Genomic DNA, 25,165 nt, shown 5'->3' with positions numbered 1-25,165 from the left:
GAGAAAAGACATCACCAAGCATGATGCTTCACACACACTTGAAAGAGTGGTTCTGTTCATAGGCTACCCATGTATACTTGGGGCAGGGCAGCCAGGGATGGCTGGCGCTGCTGTCCGCCCAGCTCTGCGTCTTACCCAGGTGACCTAGGACACAGGTGATCAGTTAAGAATGAGTAGAGGGCCTGGGAAGGTGACTCAGTCAGTAAAGTTCAGATCCCCAGTACCCATTTAAAAAAACACCGTATGCCTGTAATGTTAACACTGGGGAGGCAGAGACAGGAGCAACTGGTGCTTCCTGGCCAGCCAAACTAGCCAATCAATGACTCCCAGGTTCAGTGGGAGACCCTAGCTGGAAAATAATATAGAGAGTAATGATGGAAGACACAGGATATGGATTTCTGGCCTCCTCATGCACACATACATGCATATACAATAATATACAAGAACACATCTACACACACACACACACACACACACACACACACACACACATACACACACACACACTGAGATGTTCCCTGGGAATTACCATTTTGATCGGGGATGTTCACAGCATAGTTCCAGTACGGAGTACCCATGCCTCCTCTTGCATCCGCTCCACAGTCCAGATCAGCCTTCTGAATTCCTGTCTGACTACATCCAGCAGTCCACCATAGGACGGGCCCTCGTCATTCATGTGACCACCTACAAATGCAATGATCATGTGCCCTCCGTGAGTATCTGAACTTTTCCAAAGCTCCTCTTTGACAACAGTGAACTGGGCTGGCCTCGGAGACTGCCGAAGCAGGGTGCCCAAGCTGTGGAGAGAACACTGCTCTCTTGGGCCCACATCTCCCATTGGTGAACAGAGGGTGTGGGAGGGTCTGAAAGCTCCAACAAGGAAGATTTGTCAGACTATTGCTGGGGCTGACTCTCCCCCTCCCCCAGGCTGTTCTGAAGAACCTCACAGACGCGCTTCAGGGCTACCATCACTGCTACAGCTCAGAGTCAGAGGTAAGCCTTGTGAAGACCGACTGTACCTACCACCTGCCCCAGGGCTGGGCCTGGGGGATCTGGCCAGGACAGACTATGCCACATGAGCGCATATTCTTTTCCCCACTTCATCACGCCTGCTCTCCATGCTCGGTGACTTTGAACAGGTAAAATCATATGACAGTGAAAATGTGGAAAGAACAGAGACAAGCTGGAGTGGTAAGCTGTTGGTAGCTTGTCTGATGAGCTGGTCACACACTTGTGAAGCCTGTTCAGCAGAATCCTCCATCACTTTCTACAAATATGGACACAACCCTAGCTTGTTTCACCTCCCACGGGAGCATCCAGACCGAAACAATGGCTCCAAATTTCCTTCCTAAATAAGCCCCTACTGTTGGGAGAGACTCCAGAAGGGCAGAAGGGCGCTCCACTCCTTAGCAGTCCGTTCACTGGGGTCCTTGTCCCCATTGCCAGCTAAGCACCGCCTACTCTGTGTTGTCAGAGGTGACGTTTAATGCACAGCTCCATTTGGCTGATGGAAGATACAGTCTTGGGGGTGTGGTGCTTCTCACTAGTCATGCTGTTGTACAGAATCAGGAAGATCTCAAGTTCTAGGCCAGCTACATAGTGAGACCCTGTCTCAAAACAAAACAAAAGGAATGTAACCATCAGCCAACAGCCACACCTGCCGACAGCCACCTAGGGTTTGCCACCCACAAATTGTCTCTCAGATCGTCCAACCTCATTTAGGTGTCAGCTCATTTTGCTATTTCACTGTCCCAACTCTGATTATAGATGCCACAGACTATAGGGGCTAGAAAAAGGAAGTGAATGAAAACAGTAGATTGAAGAAAAATGTTGTCAGGCATGGTGGCACATGCCTTTAATCCCAGCACTCATTTGGAAGCAGAGGCAAGATGATCTCTATGAGTTCGAGGCCAGCCTGCTCCAGGACAGCCAGGGCCATATATCTATATCTATATCTATTTATCTCTCTATATATATAGAGAGAGAGAGAAAGAGAGGAGAGAGGGAGGAGAGGAGAAAGAGAAGAGGAGAGGAGAAACAGAAGAGAGGAGAGAGGGAGGGACAGAGGGATGAGGGAGAGGGAGGAGAGAGAGATCTTAAAATCTGGCTCCTCTACTCCCAGCACTGAGGAGGTGAAGACAAGAGGACCAGGAGTTCCTTGACTATATTGAGAGCTTGAGGCCAGCCTGGGCTACATGAGACCTGGTCTCAAAGGGAAAAAAAGAAAGAGAAAGGCCAATGAGATGGCTCATTACTGCTTTTACAAGGCACTTGCCACCAAACCTGATGATCTGAATTCTCTCTCCCGGGACCTACATAGTAGAATGAAAGAACTAACTCCCACAAGTTGTCTTCTGGCCTCCACACATGAGCTATGGTACTCTTGTGTGTCTGTGCACATTCACACAGATAGATAGATGATAGGGAAGAGAGAGGGAGAGGGAGAGGGGGAGGCATATTGTAGCCACTGCAGTACTTCACTTTTATGGATGGCTGACACTCTGTTGTCTAGATGGAATAATGGATTCATCTGTTGATAGATGTTGGGTTTTCCACTTTTTGGCTGTTGTGAATGTTGCTGCTGTGGAAGCAGTACAGGACACAAGTCCCCGTGTTCAGTGATCTAGAGCAGAGCTAGAGTAAAACTGCTGGGTCCCATGGTAAGTCCAGGTTTGGTTTTTACTGTTGATGATGTGCTTTTGGGGCTGTTTGTTTGTTTGTTTGTTTGTTTGTTTTTTGGTTGTGTTTGTTTGTTTGGTTGCTTGGTTTTGGTTTTGGGTTGGTAGTTTTGTTGTTGTTGTTATGTTTGTTTTTTAAGTCAGGATCTGAACCTAAAATCATGGCTCAGTGGTTAGGAGCATTGGCCGATTTTTCAGAGGACCTGGGTGCAATTCCCAGCACCAAAAGGTGGCTCATCACTGTCAGTATCTCCAGCTCCAGAGGATCTGATGCCCTATTCTGGCTGCCAAAAGCATCAGGCACACATGTGGTACACAGGCATACATGCAGGCAAAACACCCATACACATAAAATAAAAATCTAAAAGACAGGGTCTCACACTGTAGCCCAGGCTAACCTCAGACTCATAGCTATCCTCCTGTCTCTGACTCCTGAAGGCTGCGATTGTAGGTGTATACCACCAGACCCAGCTCTTTATAATTTTTTGAAACACAGTCTTACTATGTAGCCCAGGTGGGCCTTGAACTTAGCAATCTTCTTGCCTCTGCCTCCCAAGTGCTGAAATTACAGGTGTTCACTAACACACTTGGAGTCTATGTTCAATTTTTCTTTTTTTGAGAAACCACAACAGCTATACCATCCCACATTCTCACCAGTATCACACGAGTGTTCTAATTCTCCCCTTCCCACCAATATTTGTTGTTTTAGAATTATTATTAGTATATGTGCACACACGTTAGGGGCGCTCATATGCCAAGGCGTATACGTGAAGGCCAGAATACAGCACTGTAGAGTTAATTCTTTCCTTTCACCTTCAGATGAGTTCCAGGGATTGAATTCAAGCTTGCATGGCAAGCGCCTTTCCCCACTGAACCATCTTGCTGTATCAACTTTTTAAATCACTATTAATATCATCATTGCCATCCCAGAGGATGTAAAATGTTCCTTTTTTTTTTTTTTTTTTTTTTTTGGAGACAGGACCTTTCTATGTAGTCCTGGCTGTCCTGGAACTTGCTATGTAGACCAGGCTAGCCTCAAAGTCACAGAAATAACCCCTTACTGCTGCCTTCCAAGTGCTGGAATTAAAGGTGTGCACCACACCTGGCTTAAAATGTTCCTTTGTAAAGTTAGAACATTTTCCAGCTGTGCAGAATCCTGCAAGTTAATCCTGTACACGTGGGATGAAATACCTTGGTGGGCCCTGCCTAGTGTGTGAACCTCAGTTTATCACCCCGGGTTTAGACAGACAGCCACTCAGCCGTGGGAACTGACTTGGATGCTTGCCTTTTCCCACACTGCCAACTGCCGTCATGCAGTGACGTCTCGGTAGCTCATTGCTTCCCTCACCCCCAGCTCCATACCAGCAGAGATGTGGATGAGCTCCTAGCAGAAACTCAGAAGGCACAAGACCTCCTCAGCCAGGTGCGAGTCCTGGGCCAGAGCAGCCCATGTGAGGAGCTGGCCTGCATGATCCAGAAAGTAGGTGGCACTCCACTGTTATGTCTGGGCTTGCCTTTCCACTGCTGATACATTAGCTATAGGAAGTAACCTCTCAGGGCCTCAGTGTTTCACTTGGAAGCGGTGCATGACAGGAGGTGGACCTGGTCAAGGCTTCCTCAGTGACGTAGTGTGCTGGTCTCTTGAGTTTCCAGAAACCTTGTGATCAAAGCCTATGGACAAATGACTTGTCATCTTGGATCTTGGGCGAGGGGGAGAGGTGGACACCTGGAAGAGAAGCAGGTTGCTGGAGACCTTATCCTGCCCCCTGAAAATTCAGAAAATCCTCAGAGAATTGCCTTCAACCCACCTGCTAATGTTTTTAAAAGCTCCACATGGAAGGGAGGGGTGAATGGGGAAGAACTTCCCAGCTTTAAAATGTGATTGTGTAATGAGAGTTTTTAAATTGCACGTAGATCTCTACAGAGATTGTGAAAGGCCCGTTCACAAGTCTCTTGCCTAAACCTCCAAAGCATGAAGCTCCGCTCACAATCCAGTTCCCAGACTTGGACAAGACTTCTGCAGAATGGCTGAAAGTCAATGGTCTAAAAGGTATTAAGTCCCCAGAGAGGGCAGGACCCAGGTGGCTGACTAGACTTGGAACCTTGGAGGCCTCCCAGGCAATGCCTCAAAGCTAATGTGTTTTTCAGCCAAGAAGTTAAGTCTTTATCAGATTCTGGCACCAAACGCCTTCAGTACTGTGGAAGAATTTGTGCCTATTCTCCAGAAAACAGTGTCAGCTACTATCCATGAGGTAATTCCAGGTCAAGCTTCTCTCCAGTCCTCTGCAGGAGTGCTCCCCTACACTACTTCCCATCTTATGTTACATTTGGGCAGTGGAAGCTTAGGACATAGCCAGACAAGCATGGGTATGAGGGCCTGGGTGGGATTCAGGTTTTTCCATCCAGGACTCCAGAATGCTTATAAAATCTAGGGTAATGAGGCTGGAGATGCATGGAGACCCAGTACCAATGTATAAACAAGCAAACCAAAAAATCTACCATAACTGCTGGTTTTCAAGGCTCTGAAAATGAGGGCTGGGATGAGAGCCCAGTCTATAGAATTTTTGCTTTGCAATCGTGGGAGACCTGAGTTTGATCTTCAGCCCCATGTAGAAATGCACAGATACACAACTATGTAGTACGGGAGAGGTGGAGGGAGACAGGGGGCTCCCTGGGGCTCCCTGGCAAACCAACCTGTCCTACTTGGTGAGCTCCAGGTTCAGTGAGAGTGTCTCAAAGAAGGTGAGTGGGATTCCTATGGAAGGTACCAGAGATTGTCTTTGATACCGTGGTCATCTCTTCCATGAATATTGTCCTCCACTCCACTCAAATAGGACAGACTTGTTTTCTTGCTGTCCTACTGCCTTGTATACATTTGTACAATGGCTGTTATAGCATATTCCTGCATGTAGAGCCCTACATAGTGTGGGCCATTTAAAAGACTCTCTTCTCTGACTCTATGTCCCCCAGATCTAGTACAAGTAAACAGTCAATGAATGTTGCCTGGATTGCTGAGTCATAGGCAAGTAGAAGGAAAGTTGGAAAGAAGGATGAGAATGATGTGTATTTGGATGAATGGAAATGCTGGCAAATATTCACAGAAAAGTGAATCACTAGATGGATGAATGGATGACAGACTGAATGGATAGATGGATATATGGGTAGATGAATTGGCAAGTGGAAATATTGATGAGTGAATGGAAGTGTAGATGTGTGGATTATGAATGGATATATGAATGGAATGATGAACAGATAAATGGGAAGATGGTGGGTGGGTGGATGGATGGATGGATGGATGGATGGATGGATGGATAGAAATGCTGATGAATGAGTAGGAATGTAAGTAGGTAGATGGTTGGAAACAAACAGATGGAAGAATGGAAGGGGAAAATGGGAAGATAGATTAGCAGGAAGGAATAAGGAAATACAAAGGGTGAAATAAAAATTCAAGGATGGAAAGATGGCAAAGTGGAAGAATGAGACAAGAGGTCACTAGGAAGATGACTGGAAAGATGGAAGACTGAAAGGAAAAGGGGAGATGTGGGTGGTGGACAAAACTAGCAGTGCACAAATGACTAACCTAAGTGCATGAAGCCACAGGTAAAAGGGACGGCTTGACCAAACAGGGTAACAAAAGGTACTGAGTATCTATAAAACCTGTCTGGATTCCCAAGTGTAAGAAACACAGCCAATATGGGTTTTTGTTTGTTTGTTTTTGTTTTTTGAGACAGGGTCTTACTGTGTAGCCTAGCTAGCCTGGAACTTGCTTTGTCTGCCTGCCTCTGCCTCCTGAGTGCTGGGATTAAAGGCATATGCCACCAATCCTAGCTGCCAGTAGGTTTTAATATCGCTGATTCTTCTCTGTGTTACCACAACACTTGAACCATGCCTTAGTGGCTTTGATGTTCAGAAGATCCCCTAAGAAGGCTTCTGACTTGCTGTCAGGCCTGGCTTATTCAGGGACCCTTCTCCTGAAGGCTTCACACAAGGCCAAGTGGTGGTATGTGTGCATGTAGGTAGGGAAATCTGACTCCAGATGAGCTCAGAACTTGTTTCTCTCATGCATATGAACCAGAGAGCCCAGCGCCCAATTTAAATGTAATATTTCCCATTCATGCCTCTGTTTACCCGTTCTCCATTCTACCCATGTCTGAGTGCAGAAAGCAATGATACAGTTTGAATGGCATGATGGGACAGTGAAGAATATCCATGTGGAACCACCCTTCCTTTATGAGTACCAGGTCAGTAACGGGTCCAATCTGTTAGAATGTAAGTTGCAGGAAGGTGCCTTAGGACATATAGACAACAAGCCATTGATCCAATCCCCTGTGTGTTTCTATGGGCACCTCCCTATATGGGACATAGATGCCACAAACAAGTCTCAGGTCTTTTGGGGTGATACCTGCCTGCCCCTCATTTGAAGGAAATACTTGGGTTCTTCCTTTCCTAGTTTTGTGACGGACTAGCATGATGGACTTGCACCTGATGTTTATACTGCCTGTAAGGTGCCGTTTCCGGAAGCCGTCTGGAGTACCTCCCCCCTCACAGCCCGAGGCTTTCATGGCCACCCTGGGCACACTCACTCATGGCAGCCCATGCTTTTACAGAAGCAGCTTGGGCAAGCTGTGCAGATGTACGAGAAGCGACTTGAGTGGCTCTCCCTGGCCAGCAGGAGAATCTGGGGCACTGTCTGCGAAAGGAGGTACTGATCCTGCAGAGTCTACTCCTGTTCCTTGTGGGGTCCCGTGTGTGGCCCAGTGTTTATCCAACTCATCATTCCCCCCAGAGCCGTCATCACCCACATCAGCCGTCATCGTCGTATCTCAAGATTCTTTCCGTTAGAAGCAACAGAGAGATGGGCATGTTGGTACACACCTGTGATCCCAGCTCCTGGAAGGTTGAGGCAAGGCGTTAAGGATGTGAGGCTAGCCTGGGTTACATGGTTAAGACCCTGCCACTCACACACATACACACACACACACACACACACACACACACACACACACACACACACACACGAATAACTGATGTTCAAAGTGAGCTTGAAACTTAGCAGTCTGATGAAGATAACTTGGAATTCTAGCCCAGGCTTGGTAGCCCGGTGGCTGCATCCAGAGGGTCAGTCTTGTCAAGAATCCCCCAGCTCCGCTTTCCTCTCTGTGGGTTTTGTTTTCAGATAGGGTTTTCCCTGCAGGTGGCAATACAGCCAGGGATCCACTTCCTACCAGATTTGCATTTCCAGGACTTAAGCATCCATGGGTCATCAGACTGGCCAGGGAAACGTGATATTCTGAATTCCCAGTCAAATGCCCACTCCTGAAGCACGGTGTGTGCCAGCTCCACCCAACTCATACGAATTGATAGAGATAGTGCTGTCCCAAGGAGAAATGAGGATGCCATTGGCAGAAGAGGGGATGGATGCTGAACTGGGTGGTACATGTGTGTATGGGGGGTATCCCAACATACCTTATTTGATGCATTGTAATTGACTATAAAGAGTCTTTTTGTAAATACATTGTAGTGACGCACCAAAGGGAAGAGAGGTCTTCTGACTTGAAAAATCACCACATGCAGTCCTCAGCACTTAAACCACCTTCACTATATTCCACTAAAGACAGAAGGTCCCACAATACCCATAGATGACTATAAGCCTACTTGTGTTGGTCTCAAACCACAGAGATTCTTGGCCATCTATGAGTTTGGCACACAAAATCCCCCTGGAAAAATCTTTAAATAGTAAAATGGAATGGAACAAACATTATCTGAGAGATTCGGGTTGCCTCTTGAAGCTTGTGTTTCTCTTTAGGGTTGTTATACTGCTGGATGTCTCGGTGACCAATTCCATGTACATTATTCATATCCAGCACTCCCTGCGAATGCTGCTAGAGGAGCAGCTGTCCAACAAAGACCACTTCAACATCATCACGTAAGTCCCCGGAGTTCCCCATGGGTGTCGGGGAAGAAGCTGTGTGTGGATGCCACCACCAGGCTGAGGCTTTGGGCGAATAGCGGGACCACAGACAGTGATGTTATGAGGGCCCAGCCTCTGAGGATGCCCATCAGTTTATCTGATTTGGGGGATCTTGTTTGGGGTCTTGAATAATTGAATGGCTGCAGGACTATCCCACTGGGGCAAAGGTTGTAAGTGGCCCCAAAACACATGATCGGCCAGGGTGATGTAATTCAGCCCATTGCCCCATTTGGCTTTCAAGCTAGTAAACACAGCAGAGAAAAGAGAGGGACCCAGCCATGCCCTGGTCTTAATCTTAGCCTGGTTCCAGCAAGCATTGCAAATACTTGGTACTCCAATTCTAAATTAAATTTAATTTTAATCTATAAATAAATAGTATACAAATTTTGAAGCTATATATAGCTTAAGCTATAGTTTTAAAACTATGTATCATTTTAAAATTATATAATATATAGTTTCTAAAATATGTATTCATTTAATTATACATGTTATATTTTATATGCCATATAGATAACTTTTAAAATTTGCAAATTATATATAGTTTTAAATTGCATATACTATCATGGTGGCCTTTAATCTCAGCACTTAAGAGGAAGAGGCAAGAGAATCTCTGTGAGTTCAAGGACAGCCTGGTCTACATAGTGAGTTCCAGAACAGCCAGGACTACATAGAGAGACCCTGTCTCAAAACAAAAACAAATTTTATATGTTATATGTAACTATATATCATATGTAGAGGTTATTAAATTTAAATAGGATACTAAATGTCAGGTGTGGTAGCACAAACCTGAAACCCCAGCATTTGGAAGATGAGGTATGGCAGTTCATGCCTGTAATCACAACGTTTGGGAGCTACAGCTTCAGGCCAGCCTGGGCTGCATTGTAAATACCAGGCCAGCCATTGATGCACAGCATGACCCTGTTTCAAAAACAGAAAACACACGTTTTTTTTAAATTGCATACAGTTTTAACTAGAGAAGGCCTAAAAGTCAGCAGTTAGTACTAAATAATAGGCCAGAGCCTAATCTTTCCTTAATGAATTCTAATGAAAAATGCTTAGGGCAACGTTTTCATTTTTTATTATCACACACCAATTACACAAAAATAATGGGCTGTATTATGATGTTGTCATGTATGTATATGGTGTACCTCTATATACTCACCCCTATTGTCCCCTCATATTCCCCCTTCCCCCCTCTCCCTTGCTTCCTTCCTTGGAGAAACATTTTATACAATGTTTTCATCCGTTTACCCACCTATCAATTCAACAAGGTTTCATTGAGAACCTGCTGTGTGCAAGGGAGTATACTGGCACTGGGATCGAGAAATGAATGTACACACATTCCTTAGGGAACTTAAGGCCTAGTAGGGAAGACCCGTTAAGAATTAAGTGCTGGGCTGGAGAGACGGCTCAGCAGTTAAGAGCACTGGCTGCTCTTTCAAAGGTCCTGAGTTCAATTCCCAGCAACCACATAGTGGCTCACAACCATCCATAATGAGATCTGGTGCCCTCTTCTGACCTGCAAGCATATATGTAGGCAGAACACTGTATACATAATAAATAAATCTTGGGGGAAAAAAAAGAATTAAGTGCTGTTGAGTGCTTCCTGATGAAGAGGCAGACGGTTTCATGGACCGGGAAGGGTAGAAGGCAGGCTCAGCCCGTGCTGACTGGGCCCAGGAAGGTTAAGAAGCCTTCATGGAGGAAGGACCTCTTGAGCTGGGTCTTGGTGGATGGATAAGGTTTGCCCCGCTCATAGGGATGGTATGCACTAAGGAAGGGGCACCCCAGGTAGTGGGAAATGTGAGGCACAATGGAATTGTAAGGGACTGTGGAGTAGTTCCATGAAGATATACAGACAAGAGGCTTTGCCGGATGATGGAGACTTTATACAGGGCCATGTTCAGGAGTTTTAAGCAAGGTGATATAACATGATCAGGTTTTCATCCTCAAATGCTGAAGCAGCCGTGTGAAGGATGAACTGAGGGGGCATAACCCCAGAGGGAAGGAGACCAGTGGGCTTCTGCTATGGTCTTCACGCCACACTCAAGCTAATGGAGGGAGAAGGGAAGACAGGGGAGCAAGACAGAGCCCTGGGGAGATGCAAGCTGCAGAGAGAGGAGCCATTTGCTGTAGGGAATGTAGGAAGGATGGGGAGATGATGGCCTGGGCAGAGCAGAGGTGGCTTCAGCCAGGCGTCGTGACACACCAGTGATCCCAGCACTCAGGAGGCAAAGGCAGTTTTACACACGGCAAGTTCGAGTGTCTCGAAAGTTTGGAGATCTCAAAAGGTGTCCTGGCAGGGGCTCCAGGAAGGAGTCTGAGCAGAGAAGCATGGGTTTGGAGCCGCTGATGCCCAGTTATATGGTTGGAACAGCGTTTCCCCTGTAGGAAGGAGGAAAGACAGAGAATACTGAGGAAGCACCGGGATTTCACCCAGGAAGACAGTGACCAAGGAAGACAGGAAGAGAAGCCAGAACATGGGAGGCAAACAGCAGAGATTGGTGTTGGGGAGGCAGAGGAAAGATGTGGTAGAGCACTTGCCTAGCATGCTCAGCACCTACCTGCACTGCAGGGAAAATGTCCTCAGCAAGTCCAAAGGAGCAGGAGCAAGCAGGTTATGCATCACACATGTTGAATAACTCCATTTCTATAAATGTATCTATGCATTCTAATGAAAAAACAGAACAAAGAGTTAAAATGTCTTGTTTCTTTGTATATTTTGGATTTCTAACCCAAGTGCCATAGAAGGTTTGGGAACTGACTCCTAGAGACACCCGCTACAGATGTCAGGAAGAAGGCAAGAGTACCTTCCCAGGCAGAAGCATGAGAGCGATGGGCTCAAGAGGGAGCAGTGGTGGAGGGTGGTGGTGCAGTGGTGGAGCAGTGCTGTTGCAGTGGTGCAGTGATGGTGCAGTGGTGGAGTGGTGGTAATGCAGTGGTGGAGCAGTGGTGGTGCAGTGGTGGAGCAGTGGTGGAACAGTGGTGGAGCAGTGGTGATGCAGTGGTAATGCAGTGGTGGTGCAGTGGTGGAGCGGTGGTGGAGCAGTGGTAGTGCACTGGTGGAGCAGTGGTGGTGCAGTGGTGATGCAGTGGTGATGCAGTGGTGATGCAGTGGTGGTGCAGTGGTGGAGCAGTGGTGGAGCAGTGGTGGTGCAGTGGTGATGCAGTGGTGGTGCAGTGGTGGAGCAGTGGTGGAGCAGTGGTGGTGCAGTGGTGGAACAGTGGTGATGCAGTGGTGATGCCGTGGTAATGCAGTGGTGATGCAGTGGTAATACAGTGATGCAGCAGTGGTGGAGCAATGGTGGAGCAGTGGTGGAGCAGTGGTGGAGCAGTGGTGGAGCAGTGGTAATGCAGTGGTGGAGCAGTGGTGATGCAGTGGTGATGCCGTGGTAATGCAGTGGTGATGCAGTGGTAATGCAGTGATGCAGCAGTGGTAATACAGTGGTGGAGCAGTGGTGATGCAGTGGTGGAGCAGTGGTGGAACAGTGGTGATGCAGTGGTAAATGCAGTGGTGTTGCAGTGGTGGTGCTTTTCCAGGGAGCTTGTTCATCATGTCAAAAGGAAGAGAGAGAAGTTCCTGGGAGACAGAGTAGTGGCTCCTGGCTGTGCGGGGTGATGGGAAAGAGGGGCATGGAGTGTGTCTGCTAAGGAGGAGTTTTATGGGATTCTCAGAAGAGACCATCACAGAGGAGGCCTAGGTTCAGCAAGAGAGATCCATCTTGGCCCAGAGAAAGGTACACTGTTACCCATAAAGGGGTACATTCTCCTCTTGAGAATCTTAAATTCTAGCTTATAAAGAAAATGAGATCACGCATATTTATAGAAAAAGACCATAGCTCAGCCTTAGAAGGAAAGTGTGTGTGAGGGGATCCTGGGCTCCAAGAGTCTTAGAGAAACAATGAATTGCTCCCCGTGGGGACAGAGAAGTTCCTGCAGAGGAGGGAGATGTCAGCGTATCAGAGGGCAGGAGTCAAAGCTGGCCCGCGCTCTGTCCCTGCTTGAGAATCCTGGCGCTGTCCCACACGGAGTTTGCTTCACTGTGTTATGATGAACAAGAAAATTTTGTGAGCCAGCAACATTCCAACATTTTGGCGGTTGTTGTCAGAATTTCATCTCCCTAAAGGCCAGTAAAGCCCAAAGAAGAGGGACTCAGATTGGACGCATGTCCTAAAAACAAGCCCCTTTTTCTTCCTTAAAGGTTTGGAAGTACAATTGAGAGCTGGAGGCCTGAGATGGTTCCCGTGAGCCATGACAACTTACAGAACGCCTGGCGGTAGGTGGTGGAGGCAGAGCCCTGTTGCTGCTGTGTCTTAGCTGCCCGGTGGCATTGTCTTCCACTCCCCCTCTCTACCTGGATGTAGCCCTCTGCAGGCCGCCCCCAAGCCAAAGGCAGACGTCAGAAATCAACTTTCCTTTCACTGTCCTTGGGACCTCAAGGCCTTGTGTCCCTGCCTCCCCAGGTGGGCTTTGGGCCTCCGGTGTCAAGGAAGCAGAAATGTCCTCAGCGCCCTGCGGAAGGCCATAGAAGTGGACTTCAAGGACAAAGACAAACATGAGTCTCAGGGCATCTACCTCTTCACAGGGGGTGTTCCTGACCAAGATGTGGTGAGTAGCCTCCATCCTGGACATCTGTTGTCTTTTTTTGTTGGTGAGATAGAGTCTGGCCTGGAACTTGCTTATGTAAACCAGGCTGGCTTCAAACTTAAAAAGTCCACCTGCCTCTGCCTCCCAAGTGCTGGGATTAAAGGCGTGCCCACCACATTCTTCCTTCTATTGTCTTTTTTTTCTTTCTTTCTGCAGGGTTGAGTGTAGACTTCAGGCCCTTGCTTTTGCTAGGCAAACATTCTACCACTGAGCCACACCTCCCAACCCAGCACGAGTGTCTAAACCACGCCTACTCACACTGTAGCACAGACAAGAATCTAGGGATACTGTCATGACACTGCTCGTGGCTCAGCAGGTCTCAGCTGGCGACAGAGTCTGACAAGCTCCAAGCATGTCCATGCTGCTGCTTACAGACCCTAGTTGTCAGGAGCAGGCTTTCAGGCCCAAATCCCTGCTGTACCCTGTTAAAACGTGAGAAGAAATGGTGTCTCGGGCTCATGTCTTTTTGTCTTTGCACACAGCACTGGACCAAGCACACAGTAGGCCTCAGGAAAGATGACTGGGGGGCTGGAAAGTTGGCTCAGTAGTTAAGAGCTTCTGCTACTTCTGTAGAAGACCCAAGTTCAATTCCTGGTACCCATGTCAGGTGGCTCACAACTGTTGGCAAACTCCAACTTCAGAAGATCTATTGCCCTCTAATGGCCTCTGTGGGAACCTGTGCTCACCTGCATATACCCCCCCACACACACACACATACACACCACGACACACACAATCAGAAATGTTCTTTTAGAGAAAGGTGACCAGCTGAGCTGTTGGGAGAGCAGCAGCTTACAGGCCCTCGGGTGTGGACCTCCTGCCTCTCTTCCCCACAGTCCACGCTCAGCGCCTATGTGGCAGAGGCCTGTGGAGGTTGCGACCTCCGTCTGAACGTCTGTCTGTTCTACGTGGGTGAACCACGACTGGACACCACGCCCCCCGCCTGCTACGCCAGCCGTACGGACACAGCTACCGCCTACAAAGAGATCACCCGGGCTGCCCGAGGTCGCCTCCACTGGTTTGGAGAAACAGGTGTGTGGGCGTTTCCTGGTCCCTTGTCCCTTTCTTTCCAGACAGCGTCTCAGTACTGGTTCCCCTTGACATTGAAATAGTCCCAAGAAACAACATGTGAAGTTCATATTTATTGATGGCTCAGCTGTTAAGAGCCCTGACTGCTGCTCTTCCAGAGGACCCAGGTTTGAGTCCCAGCGCCCACATGGTCATTCACAACCGTCTGTAACTCCAGCGCCAGGAGATCCAATACCTTTTTCTGGCCTTCCAGGGCATCTGTCACTAATATGGTGCACAGACACACATGCAGGCAAAGCATCCATGCCTATAAAATAATAAAACATTCTAAAAAATCAAGTGGAGGGCAGAGCCATGGCTCAGTGAGTAAAGGGGCTTGCCCTCAAGCCTAAGTTCAACCCTTGGATCAATCACACATGGTAAAAGGAGGAAAACAAATCCCACACGTGGTTAACACACGTTATGGCATGCGCATGTATGCGTGTGTGTGCACATAAATAATGTAAATTAAAGTTAGAAACTAAGGGTATAGCTCAGTGGTCAAGGGCACACTCAGCATTCACAGGCCCTGGGGTCCACCCCCAGCCCTCAAAAAGCAAAAAATAACAATGTTAACCAGTATTCTGGAAGTGACAAGTGATGGTGGGTGTACAATAACATGAATGTACTTAGCGCCACTGAACTGTACAGTTAAAGTGACTGAGCAAATGGTGCAGCTCAGTGATGGGGTTGGTCCCTTGTCTGCCCAGGTTCAAGACCCAACCACACCAAAAGTAAAGTGGTGAAGTTTACGTTGAGTGTATTTTACTGCAAATTTTTAAAAGGTAAAGCCTTAAAATACTGTAGAAATCAACACTGAGGGTGACCTCAGCGGTAGAGTGCTTACCTAGCATGCATAAAGCCCTGTGATAGATGCCCCACATTGATATGTGAGGGTTATATATGTGTGTATGTGTGTGTATAATATCACACTCATGCATACACACACATAAGATCTAGACCACATTGTAAAGATCCCTTAGACTTATAGTTCCCAAAGTGTGGTATATTTACAAGTAACCCATAAATATCTGTAGATGGTACATGAAGCAAGGTTGTGCTCTCTCTCTCTCTCTCTCTCTCTCTCTCTCTCTCTATATATATATATATATATATATATATATATATATATATATATATATACAGTGTGTGCAATAGTTATGATAATTACATGCTTTTTTAGCATTTTAGAAAAATGCTGACTTCACTTTGTTGGCTATGACAAATTTTCATTTTTTTTTCTTAGTTTTTTTTGTTTTTTTTTTTTTTTTTTTTTTTTTTGGTTTTTCGAGACAGGATTTCTCTGTGTAGCTTTGCGCCTTTCCTGGAGCTCACTTGGTAGAACCAGGCTGGCCTCGAACTCACAGAGATCTGCCTGGCTCTGCCTCCCGAGTGCTGGGATTAAAGGCGTGCGCCACCAACGCCCGGCCAAATTTTCATTTTTAAAGCACTCTTAAAAACACAAGAAGTAAATGAAATTAAAATATATAAAATAAGTGATGACTGAGATGATATTAGTATGCAAAAATCATTACAATAATGTGGGAGGGACTGAGCCTAGGACACACTAATTCCTTGCAAGCTCTCTGAATCCGAGGAAGTGACTTCCAGAGGCAGGACATGCCTGCAGTCGGAGCTCTGGAGCAGTTTGCAGACCTTTCTTTGCTGTGAACTTCCTGGGTGTGTTCACTGACATTCCCAGCGATGATCACTAGTGACAGCACATGCAGAACAGCTGTGAGATGGCAGACACAGCTGAAGCATCTTACATGCACTATATAACTTGACCTTCACCATTACTCCATGGAGGAGGGGACTGTCTGCCCTGTTCAGCAGATGAGTAGCTGAGCCACAGCCTAAAGGACAGAAGCTGAACCCAGGCAAGTCAGCGTTAATGCCCAGTGTACTTGCCGAATACTAGAGTCCTGCTCAAGAGCAACATTGGAATGTTCACTGCAGATACTAGCCACTGTAATTAGTCACTGTAAATAATTACCATATAGGTCATTATCTCCCATTCCATAGAGTAGCAAAAACCTTTGCACCTAACTTGCCCTTCCTGTGAGTGCCAGGACACTGAGTCCCATGGCCAGTTACACTGTGGTGATATTGTGTCCCCCAATATATCGTGCACCCCAATACATTTATCTGGGGTCAAAGGAGAGAACAGCCACTAGACAGACATAGAGGCCAGAAAATGGTGGCACTCACACCTTTAATCCTAGCCTTCTGAAGGCAGAGATCCATCCGGATCTCTGTGAGTTTAAAGCCAAGCATGGTGACTCACGCCTTTAATCTCAGGAAGTGATGGCAGAAAGCAGAAAGGTATATAAAGTGAGAAAATCAGGAACTAGAGCTGGTTAAACTTTTAGGCTTTTGAGCAGCAGTTCAGCTGAGATTCATTCTGGGTGAGGACTCAGAGGCTTCCAGTCTGAGGAAACAGAATCAGCTGAGGAATTGGCGAGGTGAGGCTGTGGCTTGTTCTGTTTCTCTGATCTTCCAGCATTCACCCCAATAACTGGCCTTGGGTTTGCTTTTATTAATAAGACCTGTTAAGATTCGTGCTACATCACACTCTTGGTGACAACATACCATTGGATGATACAGGGTTGGAGCTGGTTAGCAGTCCACTGTGGTCCCATCCTGCCCCTTGGGCTTGTCACTTCCCCATGATCTTCATGCATGCAGATGTTGACACTTGCCCAGATCCACACCCTCCCCTATTGCTCAAGATGTGCTTTTGTTTCCAGGTATTTATGAGAGTGATGACATCAGTGCCATCATATCCGAGATAGAAAAAGCCCTCACCTACTCCCAAAAGGTATGCCTTGGGCTCAGGTTTAATACATCTGTGGTACCTGTGTTTAACTGCCGCAACAAAATGCTACAAGCTAGCAGGTAGCAGCAGGGCCATGTTCCTTTGGTAGGCTGTAAGTAGAGGTCTTTATTATTGCCTCCCTTTTGTTTTGATGAAAAACAAGTGTGTTGGATGCTTATTATAAATGGCATGGAAGGCTTCTAAGACTATTACAATAAGGGAGACAGTTCAAACACAAAACCCCAAACACAGCAGAAATAGCTGGGGATTTGTAGCCAGTGAGCAGTCAATGGGTGGAAAATCTTCAAGAGGGAGCTGATTAGGCTTCAAGGGTTCAGAGGTTCTTGTTAAAGGCAGTCCAAAGACCTAGAACTCAAGCAGGGGTGATATGGATATCAAGGGGAGAGTGGCCTTGCTGAACTCACTGAGAAAAGTCTTTGCTAAAACTCAGCTGAGATGGCCAAAGTGGAGGCCTAGTCATGAAGATGTCTCTAAAATTTGGTCCACGTTTGGACATTCCTCAGCTGTATAAACGTAATTCCAAACTATGCTTCCGTCTGCACATGGCTGTCTGCTGCCCTGTGTGTGTTGGTCTTTTCTCTCACAAGAACACTAGTCATATTAAATGAAAAGGATCAACCTACTCCAATATGACATCATCTTGACTTACATTTTAATTCCAGCTACAGAGACATTATTTTTAAGGTCACATTTGCAGTTACCAGTTGCAATGTATCTTAGGAGACACAAATCAGCTCACACCAGCTTCTTTCTCCATGTCTAGATCCACTGACAGCCAAGGCAGAACACTGTTTTCTGTCTTTCATTGGATTTTGATCTGTATGCTAGAGAGTCTGGCCTCTTTTGAGTTCCTTCAACACACCAAGTCCCTTCCTAATCTCAGTCTGTGTGTGTGTGTGTGTGTGTGTGTGTGTGTGTGTGTGTATTTTTTCAAGACAGGGTTCTCTGTGTAACAGCCTTTGCTGTCCTGAAACTTGCTTTGTAGACCAGGGATCCTCCTGCCTTTGCCTTCCAAGTGCTGGGATTAAAGGCATGCACCTCCTCCACCACCACCACCACCAGCAGCAGCTCCTAATCTCAGTCTTTGCAACTGCTGTATTCTCTGCCTGCTATTCCTTCCTAGATCATCCATGGCCTGCACTTTGTTACTCAAAATTCATTTAAATACCACTTCCCCAAAGGAGATTTGAGTAGTACAGGTGAAATTAGAAAGATGGGAAGGGACCAAATCATGCCAGGAGCAATGAGAATGGGAATAAGGGAACAGACAGGAGAATATTTAAAGATGAATTAACCAAATTTACAGCTGATGGAACATACAGGATGAAGGACAAGAAGAAACCTAAAGTAGTCCCAAGATTTTCTCTAGGGAAACTAGCAGACAGTAGTGTCATTGATCAACTGAAAATGAATGTAGGAACAGTCTTTGGTGGGTGGATATGGTGGGGGTAAGGTTGAGAGAAAGGTGGCCTTGCCTATGAGGTAACAAATGAGGATGGCCTGAAGGCAGATGGAAAAAGATAAGGGGTAGAGATAGAGATTTGTAGGCAGAGCTTTTTGTCAGGACCACCAGCTCCACAATAACCAACACAGAAACTTATTATTAATTATAAATGCTCAGCCAATATCTTAGGCTTGTTCTTAACTAGCTCTTACAATTTAAATTAACCCATATTTCTTATCTACACTCTACCATGTGGTGGTACCTTTTTCAGCATGGCATGTTCATCTCCTGCTTCCTCTGCATCTGGCTGGCAACTCCACCCTCTTCTTCTCAGTGTTCTTTCAGTTTGGCTTTCCTGCCTAACCTCTTCCTGTCTAGCTATTGGCCAGTCAGCTCTTTATTAACAATGAAAACAACACATCTTCACAGTGTACAAAAGGATTATTCCACAGTATTTCCCCATTTTTGTCTAATTAAAAAGGAATGTTTTAACTTTAACATAGTAAAACTATATATAACAAGTTATATAAACAGTTATCAAGTAAGAATTACAGTTCCAATATCCAGTTCATTTGTATTTGAAAAATTTAGAGAAAATACTCTATTATCTATCTTATCTTTATGAGTCTAAAGTTTTATATCTAATTTGCTTTTTATCATAACTAATGAAAACTATAAGTTTAACTATTTATTCTTTAACTCCATCAAAGACTCCAGAAGGATGTAATATTGCCTAATGACAAGGACACCTGGCTGCCTGGGCAGTCACCCAAAGCTCTTCTGTAACATGAAGCATCCATCTTTGACCTATAGGCCTAGCATATCTGACAGACATTTCTGAAAAGCAGGGCATTTTGAAGGACTGTCCTACCTTGTTTTTGCAAAATTTGGCAGTCACACCCTTTTGCATCCTGCTGGTCCAGTTTGGACAGCATACTGTTAGTAGTCTAAGCAAGGGCAGTTTATTTGCCCAAATGGCTAGCCTTTTCCATAAAGAAAGTAAACTCCATATGCAGTTTTTTCAATGCCCTTCATCTTCATTTAAATAGATTGGTGCTGCCAGGAGCAGACATATCTTACTGTCATGAAAAGCCTCAGGTTATTAGACATCTTAAATGCCATATTCTGTAGGTCTTTGAAGTGTTTGAACATCTGCCTATCTAAATATTATCTGTTTAACCTTGAAAACATAACTAATATGACTCTAAGTTTGATTATTATAGATAACTAACTACTAACTTGTATTTCTTAATTATATGTTACATTTTTAAATGAGCTGCATGGGCCAGGTGCACACCTTTAATCCTAGCACTCGGGAGGCAGAGGCAGGTAGATCTCTGTGAGTTTGAGGCCAGCCTGGGCTACCGAGTGAGTTCCAGGAAAGGCGCAAAGCTACACAGAGAAATCCTGTCTCAAAAAATCAAAAAAAAAAAAGCTGCAAAAAAAAAGTGAGCTGCATAAGCACAGAACCCCAAACAAGAGTAGAAACACACATACGGTATAACAAAAATAACTTTAAATTTGTATCAATAAACCAAAATCCATAACAATAGAAAATATTTTGAGTTCAATAGTTGCTTTTTGGATTAAAGTAGATTCAATAATCTACTCTTTTGATTTTTATATTATAAAAATTTTATAAATTTTTTCCTTTGGAAAGAGATCTTTGAATTTAACTCCTTTGTTCGGCTTTTTCCCTGGCCATAACCAACACAAATTTATAACCAACCCCCCTTAAATGATGACAAACATCCATAACCTGTCTTTTGAGAATGTGGGTGTTATTTTCTCTAGACTGCTTCCTGTTGTCTGGGGGAGCTAGCATTTGGGAGGGACCCTGAGAATATTCAGGATAATAGTTAAGCCCTGGCTGGAGTAGTCTGTTAGGCTAGATCATCTCAACCAGCAGCACTGAAGCTGTTCTGGATGCAGAACTCTGAGGAAACTGCAACAGAGGCATTCTGAAATGTTGGCTCATCTGGGCCATCCATTTTCACTGGTGTCTTTCACTGGTCCCCTTGTTCTAAAAATACATAAACTTTCAAAGATAACATGCATATCTGTATTAATCCAAGTATGGAATGTGTGGTGTGTACAAGTCAGTTAAAGATAAATTTTTGTTTTATGTTTGAACAGGTAAAATATACATTACATGTCTTACAGGTTTATTTAGGTTGATTTCTTTATGTCTGTAGCCAGAATTTTCAGGTGGTTTTCCCCAATTAAACCTGATCATCTTCAACCTTGAACAAGTCCACAGCCTTTCTTTTTCTGTGGGAACAAAAGGACAACCTCTTCCCCAAAGCAACACATCTTTTGACTTTCATTTTGAGGTCGACAATTTTAAAATATATAGGTTGCTTTAATCCAGCAGTCTTCACAATCCAATGTCTCCAGCAGCTATCATTTGTTCATCAGCAATCAAAAAATTCAAAGACAGCTGGGTGGTGGTGGTGGTGGTGGTGGTGGTGGTGGTGGTGGTGGTGCATGCCTTTAATCCCAGCACTCAAGAGGCAGTGTGAGTTTGAGGCCAGCCTGTCTACAGAGTGAGATACAGGACAGGCTCCAAAACTACATGGAGAAACCCTGTCACAAAAAAACAAAAAAGAAAAAAAAGTTTAAAAAAAAATTCAAAGACAACACAATAACATACAGGATCCAGACTCCTCTTGTATTTTCCATCTTTATGTGGATTTTTTTTTCTTTTATATTACTTTACTACTTTTTTAAGCTCTTTATTTTTAAACTATTCTTTTTGTATGGCTATCTATACCCTTTTTCTTTTCTCTCTCAAGCCTATGTACATTTTTAAACACAATGTAACTCATTTAGAGTTTTTTTTTTTTTCTATCTAGATCTGTCTTTACTGCATACCTGTAATCTTTTCTGTCTTTACCACATGGCTTAGCTCATGGCATGCTGGCAGGGCTCATGCTGGTGGGGCTCGCATGGGCAACTCAAGCCTGCAGGCAGCTGTTGGGAGACATGTCTCTGTTTTGCAGCCAGCATGAGAGACATGAGACTAGGAAGCCATGTTTACCTCTTTTTGTGTGTGTTTAGAACCTTTTTAAAGCTTTCTCAAGTCTTATGTGGATGTAGGTGCCCCAAGTTGGGTACCATTTGTAGATGGATTTTTTTGTCAGGACCAGCAGCAGCTCCCCAATAACCGACACAGAAACTTATTATTATTCATGCTCAGTCAATAGCTTAGGCTTGTTATTAACTAGCTCTTACAACTTAAATTATCTCATACTTCTTATCTACATTCTACCACATGGTAGTGACTTTTTTCAGCATGGCGTGTTCATATCTCCTGCTTCCTCTGTGTCTGGCTGGCAACTCCACGCTCTTCTTTCCAGTATTCTTTCAGTTTGGCTTTCCTGCCTAACCTCTTCCTGTCTAGATATTGGCTAATCAGCTCTTTATTAACAATGAGAGCAGCACATCTTCACAGTGTACAAAAGGATTATTCCACAGCAGAAATTTGGAGCCTAGGATAGACAGGGAGTTTGTAGGGCCCATATCCAAGCCAAGGGAAGAATATGTGACATAGGTGGGGCTGAGAATCATAACTGAGGACATGGGTGATGCTGAGCATCATGGCCAGGACATGTTCTGGAACAGAGCAGCTGATTTTGGGGCAGAGAGGATGGGACAGAGAGCGGTCCAGTTCCCAAGGATCTGCTTCCAGATAACCTTCTTCTAGCGAGGCCCCTCTTTCTATAGTTTCTAGAACCTCTCAAAGTAGTGTAAAGGACCCAGCATTCAATACATGAGTCAGCAGGAGAGATTTCATATTCAAACTGTAAGAGCTGGGTATAAAATGATGTTAGCATATCTTCTTGGTCTGAAGGCTTGAGACCCCAAATGTGAATTTGCCCAGTGTCCAATACAATAAGAGCATCCTTATTCTTCATAAGCTTAATCCACAGCCCCAAACTGCATTCTCTGAGCAGAAAGAAGCATCAAGAGGATTCTGTCCTGCTGTGCATGTGTATCTATCTACCCACAGTGGCTGGTGTGCTGCTAACCACCCAACCCCCTTTACAGTGTGCCCTCCTCGTGGCCTCCCTGAAGAACCATTCAGGAAAAGAACTGCAAAGTGCAGCCCTTCAGAAAGACAAGCCAAGGATGCTCAAGCAAAGTCCGTCCAAGAATCTCTGTCCTCCCAAGCCCACAGCCCCCTCGGTGACCAGAATGGTTTGACTCCCTTCCCTAATAACACACAGAGGATTTGTTTCCAGTTTGTCTCCTTGTCTTTCCTAGATCTTAAAAGAACTGGGTCAGGCCCCAGGGCTAACACTGGTGGGGGCAGAGACCCGGGAGGGATGTCCCCTGGGGCCCACTGGGAAGAGGACCTGCCTCTTAGCTTAGAGGGGGCACCTATGGCTCTCCTACTCCCCTGTACTTTGATTATGCCTCAGCTTCATTCCATAGCCTCATTCTAGGATCTCTGTGGAACTATACCCCCCTCCTCTGCATGTGGTAGCTCAACCTGAAGGGTTTGTGGGGGGAAAGAGTAAGTCGCTAATAGGACCTTGTTGCTGCAGACCAAGCTTAGTGGGGGTATGACAGGACTCCCAATCTCAACTTAAGTCTGCTGGGGATTATCATCATTCATGGGCATCAAATGTGTCTTATGTAAAATACTTGTGGCTCACCTAAGTGGTCAGAGGGCCTTCTAGAGGGGACACAGCTCAACACTGTGAGCAGAAGAGTCAGTGAACCCTGGAGGCTGCTGACTAGTGAACACACACACTTCAGAATGGGCAAGTCTATCCCAAACATGTATAGCTTAGCCATACACTGCACTTCCAAGGCATTCCAGAATCTTACTCAGAGAAGCCCAACATCCCAGGCTCATCCCCACCCCCTCTTAATATCTCCCAGTTCTTGGAGAACCCCAGCATCTCAGGGCTTTCCTTTAGTACCTTCAGTAGTTCATAGCTGACTCAGTATGAGGAGGGCTAGGCTGCACCATGGCTTCTATTGGGCCCTCCTGACAGGCTGAGCCCTCCCTGGAGTGATGGCATCTAGGCCCTTTTCAGCACAGTTCACAAAAGGATCCCTTTGCTGGCCTGGTGCCTCTGCTGACATTATTAAACTATTACTATGTTCTATGTATGCCCAGTAAGGAAAGAGTTCCTCTAAAACTGAGGGGCCCAAGAGGACATAGAAATGTCAGGCAGAGTGGCGCATGCCTTTAATCCCAACACTTGGGAGACTGAGGCAGGCAGATCTCTATGAGTTCAAGGCCAGACTGGTCAATACAGCAAGCTCCAGGCCAGCAAAAGCCTCAAAACTGTGTCTTAAAACAACAACAAAATTAGAGCCTAGAAGTTACCTAAATGGTTGTTTGTCACGCTGGAGGCCCAGAAAATCTAGTCTAGTAGGAAAAGAATCAGGAAACTAGTAAAGAATGTTCTGGCAAACACCCAATGCTCCACCGGTACTCTTTTATACTACATGTATGAAAGCGCACACTTAAACACCTTTTCACTCCCAAACCCAGAGCCCCCTGTGAAATCTGCCGCAGAAGGTGGGCCAAATGTGCCTGAGGTGCTAACTCCCTTCAGTCCCTCCCTGGAAACATTCTTGACTGGCAGGTTGAGGTCAGGGTGACTGGGGAACTGCCTGCCACAGGCAGCAGGCCTCTGATGGGAAAGATGGCCTGTTTTCTAGAAAATTAAAGATGACCTGAATGGAGACAAGAGCCCCCAGCTAAAAGCTCTGAAGTGCCATCCCCTCAGTGGCAAAGCAAGCATCTCTTCAGGTAAGGAATGGCAGTGGAGAGGTGGGGGTGGAGGGTCAGCTCAGGTACCACTGAGGCATGAATTAATAATGAAAGTGACTAAATGATGATGACACTTGACTGGCTGCCAGCCTATCAGCCGAGATGCTTCTCATAAGGCCTGTAGCCATCAGCCCTCAGCAGTCAGTCAGTTCTCTATTTGCTGATTTTACTGCCAGGGTTCAGTCCAAAAGAGACTCATCAAGAGAAGCCATGGCTATTTTTAATGAAAGTACTCACTTCATAAACCTGAGACTATGTATCTTCGTTTTGAAGAAAAAAGATGTTTAGCACTGTGGTTCAGGGCAGCAAGCCCAGGAATCTCCACTCTGTTTCTTATTAGCCCATCTGTAACCTGGGGGACCATGAGGAGATGGCACAGGTACCCTAAGCATTAACACTGTGTCCAGAAGCTATCAGGACCTGGGGAGAGTAACTCCAGCTATTACTGGTCCAGACGAGGGCAAGGAACCCGAGATGGGAGCGAGGAGCCTGAGAATGCCATGCCCAGGGTAGATCTTAGCTGAAATAGAGAGAGCCAAGCAACATGGCTTTATCAGTATGACCTACAGAGTAGCCCAACCAAAACTCGACTGTCTTCCAGCTGCCGTCCATCCTGGGAAAGAAGGGATGATGGAACAGAGGAGGAAGGCCAAGCCCGGGGCAGAGGATACAACTCTCTCGGTGTTCTGCACAGACTCGGGGAATAGTGTGGGTAAGCTAGAGC

At 45.8% G+C, this 25,165-nt stretch overlaps 1 protein-coding gene across 1 annotated transcript in view; it reads left to right on the top strand.

Moving 5' to 3' along the window:
- The window catches only part of Vwa3a (von Willebrand factor A domain containing 3A), a 70,508-nt gene that overhangs the window by 31,328 nt on the left and 14,015 nt on the right, over window positions 1-25,165 (top strand). The window contains exons 10-24 of the mRNA XM_037211010.1: window positions 604-712; window positions 928-993; window positions 4,033-4,158; window positions 4,593-4,728; window positions 4,827-4,930; window positions 6,839-6,919; window positions 7,286-7,380; window positions 8,485-8,604; window positions 12,851-12,925; window positions 13,113-13,257; window positions 14,133-14,328; window positions 17,115-17,185; window positions 22,698-22,847; window positions 24,330-24,420; window positions 25,043-25,153. Coding sequence (XP_037066905.1) covers window positions 604-712; window positions 928-993; window positions 4,033-4,158; window positions 4,593-4,728; window positions 4,827-4,930; window positions 6,839-6,919; window positions 7,286-7,380; window positions 8,485-8,604; window positions 12,851-12,925; window positions 13,113-13,257; window positions 14,133-14,328; window positions 17,115-17,185; window positions 22,698-22,847; window positions 24,330-24,420; window positions 25,043-25,153 — 1,676 coding nt within the window. The remainder of the gene's footprint in view (window positions 1-603; window positions 713-927; window positions 994-4,032; window positions 4,159-4,592; window positions 4,729-4,826; window positions 4,931-6,838; window positions 6,920-7,285; window positions 7,381-8,484; window positions 8,605-12,850; window positions 12,926-13,112; window positions 13,258-14,132; window positions 14,329-17,114; window positions 17,186-22,697; window positions 22,848-24,329; window positions 24,421-25,042; window positions 25,154-25,165) is intronic.

This window comes from Peromyscus leucopus, chromosome 1 (assembly GCF_004664715.2).
Source record: "Peromyscus leucopus breed LL Stock chromosome 1, UCI_PerLeu_2.1, whole genome shotgun sequence".
NCBI classification, from domain to species: Eukaryota; Metazoa; Chordata; class Mammalia; order Rodentia; family Cricetidae; genus Peromyscus; species Peromyscus leucopus.
This window is presented reverse-complemented; position numbering and strand designations above follow the sequence as displayed.